The 13,277-nt window shown below is 39.2% G+C and overlaps 1 protein-coding gene across 3 annotated transcripts in view; it reads right to left on the reverse strand.

The window, feature by feature from the left end:
* Positions 1-2,430: 2,430 nt before the first annotated feature.
* The window catches only part of ADAM22 (ADAM metallopeptidase domain 22), a 129,926-nt gene continuing 119,079 nt past the window's right edge, over positions 2,431-13,277 (reverse strand). For all 3 annotated transcript variants that reach the window (XM_041408701.1, XM_041408700.1, XM_041408699.1), the window contains 2 exons: positions 8,064-8,187; positions 2,431-6,789 (listed from right to left, as the gene is read on the reverse strand). In XM_041408701.1, coding sequence (XP_041264635.1) covers positions 6,769-6,789; positions 8,064-8,187 — 145 coding nt within the window. In that variant the 3' untranslated portion in view covers positions 2,431-6,768. The remainder of the gene's footprint in view (positions 6,790-8,063; positions 8,188-13,277) is intronic.

Raw genomic sequence — 13,277 nt, forward strand, 5'->3', positions numbered from 1 at the left:
TTGTAATATATTTTTATCCTTAAGGAAAGAAAAATCAGGTTATATATTCACAGTTTGAGTATATTCTGGACTGTATTTCCAAGCGTAAAGTATGCAGAGTCTACACAGGCAGTGAGCAGGAGTTCTTGTACCAATAATCAAACTAAATCAGCATTTGCTTTTCTACAGAGCCTTACAATATTGCATGATTAGCTGCTCGCACCACTCCACTTACAAGGTCAGTCAGGCCTATATACAGAATTTCTGACATGGTTGTAAAAATAGACTCTCCATGCTAAAGTTAGAATATATAAGGTCTTAAGGCCTCATGTTGATTTTTTTAAAACAAAAGCTTTATTTTTTTATTCAAAGGAATTCAGAAACAGAAAAAATAAAAGTTTGTTGCTTTGACATTTTATGCTCTAGCAATTAAAAATTGTGTTGACACCTTTACTTCTCCCTTAGATAACATGTTTCTTTTTAACTGCTCTGTGCTTATTTTCCCAAATTTTCCTCATCTCATTCTGAGTTACATGGCAATTATGGCCCATGTTAAGTAGCACAGGTTTTTAAACAGTTTAAAGCTGGTTTAGCTGAAGTGATTTTGAAACTGATATAGACTGGATTTTAAAGAGCTAGAACTGCCAGACCTGGCTAGGTGAGCCAATTTTGAAGCCAGGTACATTATCTCAAGTGTGAGCAATATCTGTGTTCTGAACTTATTTTTACGGCTTGTTTTTCTTATTTGGCTGAGATAACATAGGAATGTTGACTGTTGTAGTGCTTTTCTCTAAATACTTGCAGAAAACTGTTGTGGAATGACAAGATACCGTGTGCACAAGATGCTGTTTCCAAAGCTGCAGTTGATATCAGCATCCATACTTGAGACACCAGAAATGGTTTTCATAAGCTGACTTAGAAACTACTTTTGTCAGAGGATATTTTTAGCATAGATGATAGAAACTATTACTTCCCTTCCTGTTTATGACAAAATTACACTTAAGAGAGTCCTGCCTGTATTGCAGCTCTGTTTACATAATTAGTTTCACTGTTTCATTTTATCTTGCCTGATTAGGATAATATGTGCACACAGGAACCTCACTCCACTGTCCAGTAATGGGATCACAACCTGCACATATTTTTGCAGTTTATTCAATTTTGTCTTCAGGAATCACAGAATATTCTGGGGAAGGGACCCACAAGGATAATCAAGTCCAGCTCTTAAGTGAATGGCCCATAGGGTGATTGAACCCGTGACCCTGGCGTTATTAGCACCGAGCTCCGACCAAGTGAGCATGTCAAATGTGATCCAAGTCAAATCCCATATTGCTGATACATAAGATTTGGAAGCCATGCAAATAGTGGGTCATCAGCTCATCCATTCTTGGTATTCAGTGGAGACTGAAATGCTCAAGCTCTTTAAAAATGAGGCAAATAACATCATACTGTGGTTATCCCATGACACTGAAACTCAATTTAGAAAAAGAAACACATGATTTTCAGACTTGGAGCAAGAGAAACGGGAAACTGCTGAACTGTTAAGGTTCACAGACTTGGTGATTTAAGAGGCTTAGCCTTCAAAAATGCTAGAAGGTGAGAGAGACACAGGATGGCTGAGTCACCAAGTGGTTTTACCAGTAGTATTCTGGTTTAACCACAAAGTAATTAAGCCCCAAAATTAAGCCCCAAAAGCTGCTTGCTCAGTCCCTGCCCCCAGTGGGATGGCAAGAGAATTGGCAAGGTAAAAGTGAGAAAACTCATGGATTGACATAAGAAGAGTTAAATAATTAAAATTAAATAACTGTAGTAATAATTTTTAAAAAAATAATGGAAAGGGAATTAACAGAGAGAGAAATAAAGTGCAAAAAAGACAAGTGATGCAAGTGAAAACAATTGCTCACCATCAACAGACCAGTGCTCAGCCAGTCCCTGAGCTGCAGTTCTTCACTGCCAGGCTTCCCCCTGCATTGTTGCTGAGCATGGCATCATATGGTTTAGGACATCCCTTGGGTCTGCTGTCCTGTCTGTGTCCCCTCCCAACTCCTTGTGCACCCCAAGCCCAGTTGCTGGTGGGGCATGTGAAGAGCAGAAAAGGCCTTGGCTCATTGCAAGAACTGCTCAGCAATAACTAAAAAATTCCCTGCATTATCAACAGTGTTTTCAGCACAAATCCAAACCACAGCCTCATACCAGCTACCATGAAGAAAATTAACTCATCCCCAAGCAAAACCAGTGCAAAATCCACAAGACATGAGGCATTATCACCTGATTATAGCACAAGCAAAAGATCACAGAATCATTAAATGGTCTGGGTTGGAAGGGACCATAAAGATCATCTCATTCCAACCCCCCTGCCATGGGCAGGACTTTCCACTAGACCAGGTTGTTCAGAACCACATCCAACCTGGCCTTGAACACTTCCAGGGATGGGGCATCCACAATTTCTCTGGGCAACCTGTGCCAGTGTCCCACCACCCTCACAGTAAAGAATTTCTTCCTCATTTAACCTACTATTATTAACAGCATTGGAAAGACCCTATCCATAGTGTGGAAAGGTGACCAACTTAGCAGCTTTCTGATGTCAGCCAACTCACAGAGGCTGTTAGTGGATGAATGTTTCATGAAAATTCTTTTCAGTAGAAGTGAAAAGGGGATGGAAAAGAACAGCTCATGAGTTTTACACTGGAGTCTGATAACTTTGCTTACAACTAGCTATGGGATTCGATGACAGAGCAAGTCCTAAGGGCTAACTGAAGAGTATATCCTTTAGGATTATGGAGTCTTGTCCTTCTTTCACATTATATTCTATCCATTAATTAATTCATTAATGAAGTTACAGCAAATTTGTAGTATATTTGTCAGAATTTGTAGTATACGCATATCTATAATAGTGTGTGTACCCATTCTTACCTCTGGTTTTCAAAAAAGTATTAGCATTGACAAAACCAATCAGTCCAAACCAGCAATAGGGATCTGAGTAAGTGGATTTCAGTACACTGACTATTGACACAATTTCTTTCTGATTTTAATGCAGGCTATACCTCAAAGGTTCACTTGTTCAATAGCACAATCAAAATTATTTCATGAGCACATGAGCTCAGCAGGTTCAACATCTCATAAATCAGGAACTCTTTAAATCATTTGGAAGAAGCTGCCTTCAAAGTCAAGTCACACTTAAGGTGACTGGCAAGTTGTGACTTTAGTCACAATTTAAGTAAAGATAGGCTCTGTAAAATTAACAATCTCCTTGAATCTACTTACTTAAATATAACAACTACAATATAATAATTACATGTAAATTATCAGTCACAACTATCTCTGGTATATTGCCTGAGATTACTGAAGTTCTTAAGTCAAGAAATCCAGAATTAGTAGGTAAATCTGTACTTGTTAAATGTGGCATCATTGTCCAGCATTATTTTTAGATACAATCTCAATTTTCCAGTCTCCATCAGTTAGTCACATTAATTTTATTATAAATTACACAAGATTGTTCTCCCACATTGAAATACATAAAGGTAACTTAAGTATATCTCATCCTGCCAGTCCTATGCTCATAGAAACAATTACTTCTAGTTGAGAACTGATGGCTTCCTCACTTCAACCGGCATCTACAGCATAGTTGGCAATAACTAGATCATTTATTAAAATAAAACAAAAATAAAAGCATGAGTCTCAATTAGTCAAAATGACTGCGCTATATTAGTGACAAGTACTCTATTTTAGTCTGGATGAGGTATTATGCAGCAGTTTATATTGCTATTGCCAGTGTGACTAACTACAGTGGATAAAAATATTTGCAATCTTCAAGGTTATTAATCTGGCAGCTTTCCAACATACCACATTTTAAAAGTAGGAAATGACAGCTTTGTAAGCAAACAACTTCTCTGTTCAACCTCCACTGGCTTGGGAGGCTCACACAGCTCTGCCAGTTCAGGTCTCCCAAGTTACCAACCTGATGCAAAGTTCTCTGCAGAAGAATTTTGCAAGAACACAAGTCCTGTGATATTCTCACACTAGACCACCAAAGTGAAAGTCAACATTTATTTAACTTAAATTTAGTGCTCAGAACTAGACTTCCAGTCACTACATATCTCCAAATGTGAGGGTGACTGTTAAAGGTACACTACACACATAAGTGTATCATCATATGCTACAAATGAATTTTGCCAAAACAAAAGAAGCTGGAAGTACATATGACATTGAAAATACAGTCAGGAGGGCCATTTGTTTGCAAAACAAGAACCTATGAACATAGCAGAAAGACCCTGCATGTTATCTCCAGTTCTGTCTGCCAAATCTTGCTGCTTCTTGGTAAGGCAAAATGGAAAGGGAAGAGTAAACAGTGGTAAACATAAGTATGCATGGAAATCTAATGGGATCCTTCAAAACTACATGCCAGTTTGTATCCAAAAAAATACCATAAAAGGCCCATGATGAACAGTCCAGTACTAAAGACAATATATGAATATGGGAGGGAAAACCAGCTTCCAGGTGAGAGAGTAATACAGTGATGATCAGGTTATCATAATGTCCTAATGTGGGTGAACCTCTTGAGGGTCCTGCTCAAAGACTAGTGAAATCAACAAAAGACATGTTGGTTTCAAGTTATGGCTCAGACCCTAATTTCATAAGCAACATGCTGTCAAATATCTTTAATCCAGATAGCTACACTCAAAGTAAATCTTTGCAAAAAATATTCTTCTGTGCTGATTGGTATATTTACCTTTCACAAAAATGCAGAATCTTTCCCTAAAGCAGTTACAAGTGACTGTCTCTTTCCAGATGGTCAGTCTGCACCCATTTGTGCTCTCTTACATTTGTCTTTTTCCAAATACTTACCAGAACCTGTTGACTGTGAGAAAACCATTTGCATGCCAAGGCCAATATTTTGTCATAATCCAACATACAGCCTAATCATAAAATATAGTCCTTCTAAAAATCTTACATATTTTACAGCTGCCGACATGTTTAAACATTTCTTAATTTAATCTTACATATATCTGACTTTATTGAGAGACGTAAAAGTTAAAAAAATACATTAAAAGGCTGCAAGTGTGGGTTCACTTACTAAAGGAAATACATGAAAGAGGTAGAAGATTCAGAAACACCATAGATGTTCCCATTACAATAAAATCTAATTAATCATACAGCTGTTGGGGAGGGTATTCAACTGCACCACAGAGTTGGGTGTTTTATTCTGCAATAGTACTACCTGAAGCTAAGTAGTCATTTTGGAAAACCAGAGAACTATAAACTGATTTAATATGGTCCAGTTTCTTACTAACTGAAAGTTCCCAAACAGAAGGCATCTGCTTTACAATGATCTTTAGAAGTCTCAGGTGTTAGAAATACAACCATTAAGTTACAGACAAGATTAACATGGTAAAGAGTTGTTCCCCCTCACCCCATTCTTTTTAAGCTAAATTCACTTGTGCTCAGTTTAATGCCCCAAAAAATTGTCAAGGGGGCTTCAGGGCAGCAAGCATAGCATTCAAGCACATGGGAAATGTGATTCCAGGAACAAATAAGAATTGAAAGACATCAATGAAACTGGCCACTTGCCCAGCACTGTTATTTATCTAGTGCGTGAAATTGTTATGCTTCTCATAAGCCTATGCCTTGCCATGTAAAACAGTGTCTGAAATGCTCTATCAAAAATACACAGCAACTCTCACAGACTTCACATCACCACATCCTGAATTGACTGCTTAGAAGTATTCCCAAATGTCCAGTAAGTTTGGGTTGTGCATGACTTAAAGACTGTTGTCTGCTGAATCATTCTTGATTACACCTGTGAGAGGATACAGCGGTTATCTTACTAAACAAGGGATTTTGGCTGGTTCCTTTTATGATGATTTAAGACAAAGTGCTGCTGTACTGGTTTCTGCAGTCTGCTGTACAATTGAGATTGTCAAGACAGTATAAGATGCTGAAAAAGTTGTATAGATTTTGGTCAAACACCAGTTTCTGAGAGACACAATTTTACAGTACTGTACTTTCTGTATTTCCGAGGATGCCTGCTCATAATATTAGAAAATCTGAAGTGTGATGATGTTAGTCATGACTGTTTCTTTAGGCATTTGGCAAAATACACAGACGTATAACAGCTATTTTTGACATTATTGAATGTTTACATATATACAATCTGTATACTGAGATTATAAACATGTAAGGTAAAAAAAAAAGAGATATAATCTTTGTTTGCGGTTTGTGTCAAATAGTTGCCTTTCAAAGCTTGAAATCCTGTCACAAAAAAAAAATTCTATATTTCTTACTCCTGCATGCTAGTCTCTACAGAGTATGTTGTTTTTCCTGTACATGTGGAAAGTAAAGAACACAAGGTTCATGCATACAGCGTACAAGTTTACATCAGCTGGGCTCTCCATGAGGCACATTCCCAGTTCCACTCTGGTCTGGACTGCAGTAAACCAGAGAAAAACTTCTCTTACACAGGACTGGCAAATGGACTGCAGTTGGGATTCTAGGTCACCATTCAGAACAGCCTTGTCACATCTGAGCTAATTATTCTCTGTCAAATTCTATTATTTTGTTTGTTCATCAAATCCATAAAATACAAGTCAACAAAAAAGAAAGAAAGAAAGAAAAAAAAAAGACTGTTTTTTTCCTTTCCACATGACAGGAGGTTATCACTGTGATATCACGGGCATCTCTGTTGATCTTTCGAATTGTCTGAAGAGCAGATGAATGTGCAGTAACTCAGTGATGCTGAGTTTCTATAAAATCCAAAGTAAACAGTTCTGATGTGACCCCAGGAAAACACTGCAGCTAGATGGATGTCTCCCATAGCTGGAGAGGGGGAAAATAAACACAAACACACATTGAAGATAAAACACGATAAAGACAGATAAAACAGGCTGTGACCCAAACAGTGCAAGGAGCTTGTTTGGGGAACTGCATCTACATCGCTTGGGTCACCAATCTCCTCCCAGCCTCTGGTGGGTATGTGTTCACCAAGTGAGCAGACAGTCTTGAGCATTTCAGCACAACTTGCAGTCAGCATAGTAAATGCCCATGGCTGGGACTTCAGTTTTCTTTTTGAAAGAGAAATGTCAGTGTAGCATCAAACTTGTACTAGACAGCTTTTACCTTAGAGTTACGCTAATACTAGTGGAGAGATAACTTCCCATTTTCATCTGCCTAACTCTGCTCAGAGCAACACGACTTCCTGCTGTGGGTTTGAGCTGCTGCCAAAGCAGCTCCAGGGCTGAGACACATCAGTACAGCCCAGGCTCCAAGCTGCCTTGGGAGACCCTGTGCTGCACCTCACACAATCTTCTGCCCCAAGCAGCACTGGAGGAGCAGCTTGCAGGTTCCCTCAGCAGCACTCCATTCCTTTTTTCTTGAAAAAAAATGGACAGAGAACAGCGATGAGAATCTCATCAACATCAGCAACATGAACCAAGGGTATTGCAAGTAAAGCTGCTAAAGCAAGTTTCAGGACTTTTTTGCTTATTCAAATATCTGCTATGTCTGAATTGACACAAAGGAAATAAAAGCCTTTTGGAGCAACTGGAAATCTCTCATGAGGTGTTACTATCCACCACACATTCCAGCAGCTCCTGGTCATTCTAGGGGAACCAGGGTGGGCTCAGGTCACACAGCAGTGAAGTCCGTCCAGGCCTGCAACTGCTCCACATGCTCCATCATTGGAAATTTTTACATTTCCATAAAGCTGGAAAGCAACTATCCCCATAGCCTGAATGAGAACTTCTGGGAGAAGGGGTAAGAAAGGAGAGCCAAACACACTGCTTGCTCCAGGGCTGCCTGTACTCTGGAGCCCAAAGGCTGTCCAGGGCATTTTTCAGCCTGAAATAAGAAAAGTAGTGAAATTTGGGCTTCAGCGCAGCTTTAAGAGCAACCTGAAAAGCTGCCTGTAAACACAGCTGTCAAGGCCTTCATCGCTGCCAGAGGCTCAGCAGCTTCAGAACTTCAGGGTGCAAAGGAAATGCCACTCCAGCTCTCCTTGTTGGTCAGAGGTGTTAATCTGCCACAGTTTCCTTTTGAAAAACTATCAGTAAATCAAGTTACTGGTGAAATGCAGAGAGGAGAGGGACACATACCCTGGCACTTTGCCTGTTGACTTTTTTCTCTTCATCCGGAAGTGGTGGCATCGGGTAAGGGTATTTTCTGCTGGAAGCAATAGATCCAGTGGATGAAGATGGAGACTTTGCAGGAGACAGTGTCCTGAGATGTTGAAACACATAAAATAAATGTGACGTCTTTATATTCTAGCACTGCAACAGCAACTGCCATTACTCTGAAGCTTGGTTCAGAGCCAAGAATATAGCTTATTATTAGCTCAATATCAGGGGGATAAAATTGCTTGATCAGTAGTTTTATAATTTCATTATATGAATAAAGGTATTTAGAGATTTCAGGAACACTGGAAGAAAAAAATTTGCTACTTCTTATTAGAATTGTATAACAAAAAATATTACTTAAACTGTTTTATATGGTACTGTAATCATTATAAAATTATTAAAAACCAAATCTGCAATTTAATAAATACAGAACTAAAAGATAAACATAAAGCCTAAATAGAAACAATAATTGTATAAATACAAGCTGAACAAATGTCTTCTCCCAGTGACTAAATGGCAATTATGTGTCTTTATGCATCTCTTACACATCTCCTAAATTGATACAAACATAACAAATAAATCTATTATTTTTGTAACATTAATTTACACAAACGCATGCATTTGGAGGCCAAACTGTTAGTTGTGAAGTAACAAAGGCATATACAAAGTGCTAATAACAAATTGTTATACATGCAAGCATCATACAGTGCATATTGTTCCAGCCAAAGAAAGAGTCTGATGAGAATATACAAAAATGGACTGATTAGTCAATGGCAATCAGCATTTCTGTACAAGGTGAGTAGAGTAAGCAGGAGCAAGTAAATGTTTGTATCACATGAAAGGCATTCTTTTCATGTCAATAAGGCAACAGCACATTATTGACTGAAGTTTTATACCCAAGAAAAACTCTTATGCTTCTGTTTTGAGATTCTGCACTTTTCCCACTTGAGAGGTTCCTATTAGGCTCTAAATCTGGGCAGAGTAAAATGAAAAAAAGGCCTCAAAGTAGAAAAATTGAGCTATCCTGACCTCCTTGTTCTCTTGTGCACACCAAGGGCATTCACACAGGAGGCCTCTTAATACTGTAGGCACATCACTCAGCCCTCCCTGAGCACTGCTATCTAGTATATTCTGAGTTAATGTGTCCCTGAGGATGGAAAGTTTCCATAATAATAAGTGAAATTTATTTACCTTTCAATAATTGTACTCTTATTTTGGACTATTGTATAATTTTGTTGTGTCTGTAGCTCCCTACAATAGAAGATTCTCTTGCCTCCCATACAAACAATGACTGATGGTAGCCACAAGCAACAAAGTGTCAATGGAAATTATATGATGAGAGCTCTCCACTCTGGCTCACGATCCTCTAATGCCTCATGTGGTAGCCTCTAAATTCAACAGCACTTAAGAGATTTGCATTGGTACAATTATCCAAACATGGAACCATACATCTTCAGTACCTGCACATTGATCACCCATTAAGATGAACAGGACATACACCAATGTTTTCAGGAAGAAAAATCCTGAAACAGTTACTGCAGTATAAAACAAGGTTTCTGTATGTCCGACATCATGGATCTGGGCACTAAACTGTGCATGCAAGAAAACAGGATAATTTTAAAAAAAATTCTAGGGAAAGGTTGTCAACACTGCCCTGCTGTTCACTTTCCATACAAGTCCTCTCATCTCTGCCCCCACTTGGACTATCACTAATAAACTATTTGTGGATCTAGAATGAGGAATATAAGGAAAAGAGGGAGGGGGAAAAATAAGCAGAGCAGATTTTACATATTATTAGTAGTCCAATTATTCACAAATTTTACCCCATTGCTGCAGTAGAATTTTAAATTTTCATTTTAAAATTTGCAACAGTGCACTTGGAGATTAGAAACAAGGAGCTGGGCTAGTGGAATCTGACTTGGCAAGCCCTATCAGAAAGTAATTTAAAATGTAGCACAGCCAGGGGGTGGCACAGAATGAAGGCATCTCCCATCTCTTTCACCGCACCAGGCACAATGCTTATAAGACACCACAGGCTCTTCACATTTTAGATATTCTAAGAGAAGGCCACAGTGAGAAGAAAAGCCACAGCCAATCTTCCTGTCCATCCATCTGAGCAGGGGATCCTGGAAGGAATAATAATCCCCCAAAGGATAGGGCATCTCATATATTTTCCCTGCACAAGCAGGTCCTCTGACCAGGATCCCCAGCTGAGCCTTTCAGCCAGGAAGCTTTGTACCATAACTCAAACACAATGCTGCCAAGCCTCCAGTGTAGCTGCCTACATATTCTTCTTCTCCACCCTCCTTCACTCACCTGCAGTTTGCACATCTAACTGATGTGAGCTTTGCTGCCCAGCTGCAATACTACAGCCAACACATCAAGAATGCAGTTGCACACTTACAGAAATGACCTTGCCCTCCCCTCACAGGGCCTCACCACTTATTTTTGTTATAGAGTTATGCGCTGATTTTTGTCATCTTTAGTGCCAGCTACTGAGACTGTGGGCACACACGACTCAGCATATGCTCACAGATCTTACAGTGCATCTTCTGTGATAAACAACATTGTTTGAGATGGTTTTGATGACCTTTCAGGTTGTGCCCTGCAATTGTGTATGTGCTGTGTATCCCAGATTTACATATACTTTAAATGAGAAAGGTCATGTCTGGCTCTTTCTCATTTACAGGATGGAGAGACAGCATTCAGGGACACTTGCAGGTAATGCTGGGGTTAAAGGTAGGAAAACTTGGCAGTTTTGGTCAAGGGTGGGATCCACTTAGCTTTCACTAGGGTTTCAGTTCTCCTGCAATCAAATCCATTAGCTTTCATGCCAAATGTTGCTTCCAGCTGAAACTTACACAAGAAACCAGTACGCACCACGACAGGGATTCAGAGGTTTTACTGCCAACCCTAAATGAAGCCATGCACCTCGCTGCAAAAATTCTAATTTTTGACCAGAAAGCAAGATAGAGTGGCCACTTTGTGTCTTTCTGTCCTGAAAGCTGAAACTAAGAGTGTGTGGAGACCATCCTGTGATTCACAACAAACACTGTGGCAGCAAGAAGACATCTGGAAGCAGTCCCTGCAGCGGCCTCTTGTCCCTAAACAGCAAATGTTGAAACAGTGCAAAATGTGTCACCTGGCCACACAACTAAACATCTTGCAATTTTGAGTGTCATTTTAGCTGAACTCAAGGCAGGTGGTCCTGACAGATCTGAGCTGTTCATGAACTGTGAGTGATTCCCTTTTGCAGACTGAAATAATGTAATGGAATTCAATTAACATTCAACCTGGTGAAAACATTGCAAGCCCAAATATAGACTCTATCAGCCTAATCTGACCTTTGCTGCTGTGGATTCAGCTCTTTGTATGACATCATCAGACTAGATCCTACAAAAGGAAGTTAGGATCTTCTAAAAACACTGGTGTGGCTAAACATCTTAAGGTAAGTTCATTTTTAAAGCTGCAGATGTGCACGCATGTCCTCAGAAAGAGCAGCAGCAGAGGGGAGAGGAGGCTCATGGAGGGGCTGCAGAAGAGACAATGCTTATGGTTTGAGCTGTCACTTGGAGAAGTGAACTATGCCTCAGAAGCAGGCACTCACATGCTTCAATGAACTCTTCTCCCTAACTCTTGAAACAAAATCCTGATCCTACTGACATCAGCAGGCATTTTTTTCATTTCCTGCCAACAATAGCAGTATTTTGTAATAGGGAAGTCTTGTTTGTTTTTTACTTTAAGCACAGTCTAGAGCTGCCTCAACAAGAGCAGCTTGCCTAGGGCTGGTTATGGTTCTGGCCTCAGCTGGATGCTCACAAAAGAAGGTTATGGAGATGGTCAGCTGAAGACAAACTGAGAAAAAAATCAAGGCCACAAAAGAACATTGGAAATAGGAGGCAAATGACAGCCTACTGTCTCCTCCTTCCATGCCGCTTCTCGATGCCCTTTTGATATGGGACAGCCATTTTCCTTCTGATTATGTGCTCTGGGTCTCCATCTAGAAAAACCCTTTGTTTGCAAACCACTTTTGTGTTTAAACAAATCATAAAATATGACTTATTGTAAATACTTGCATTAAATCAAATGTAGGTGGCTCAACACTTTAGAAGGTGCCTTATAGTCTTTTTTATTTATAATTATCAACAGAAATGCCATGTTTGGGTTTTCTGGCATTTTGTTTTCTGATTCAATCATGGCTCCATCAAGTCTTTTAGATTCAATGAGAATTCTGAGTAATCCTTAACTATATTCCAGAAGGTCAGCCTGTGTAGTGGATATAGTAATAGGCAGTAACAATAATAAGCAGTACTAGTACAGTCATAAAATAAGGTCCCTTACAGCAAAGCTAAAATCAGGGTGAGGCTTCCTGCCTGATTTTATTGCTGAGGTTATGTGGTTATAGCCTGGCACAAAAAATTAAAATCAAGGCTAGACTTTAAGCAGGAAAATGAGAGTTTTCTTCACAGATCTTATTTTCTTACAGATGGGAATCCCACACTAGGGAGTTTTCTGGTGCCAGAGACACCAGCTACTATTATTACTATCATTATAAAAAGTAATTATATAGAAATACCCATCAGACTTGTAGACTAGAAAAAAAAAATACTAGGAAATCAGGTGTTAGAGAGACAAATTATGATTTGCACAGGGTATTTTAAGTAGATGGAGAAAATCTTGGTGATGACTAATATCCCTATTTTCTGAAAATCTGCAATTTTCCTACAAAGCGTTTTTGTCATTTTTCCTTACTCCATTTCAACTTTTCCTACAACACCACCAGTCATCAGCATATTATTCCTAAAACTGCAGGGAAACAAGCAAAACAGCAGTTCACATTTAAAAGAACAGAGAAGGCAAAGATGATTAGCGACATGAATACCACTCAGCTAAATATCTGGTGTAAACATCTTATTCTGGGACTCTGACTCATAAAATGTAATACCAGCTGGACAGTCTGAATTCAGCCTGATGTTCTAGTTTATCAAGTAAGATCTGTTTCATTCTGTTTGTGAATCAATTCACAGGCCCAGACTCACAACCCAGCCACAAGATGTTCTGACACACCATTCTTAACAGTCTTTTCCTGTCCATGCTAACATTAAGCAAAATTTCACCTGATTTTTGTGGAGAAACTAGTAGTTCAACCTCTTGTAAACCCATGGTAACTCATCTCAGGAGATCTGATCTTTT

This window comes from Onychostruthus taczanowskii, unplaced genomic scaffold, assembly GCF_017590055.1.
Source record: "Onychostruthus taczanowskii isolate IOZ18803 unplaced genomic scaffold, ASM1759005v1 scaffold3, whole genome shotgun sequence".
NCBI classification, from domain to species: Eukaryota; Metazoa; Chordata; class Aves; order Passeriformes; family Passeridae; genus Onychostruthus; species Onychostruthus taczanowskii.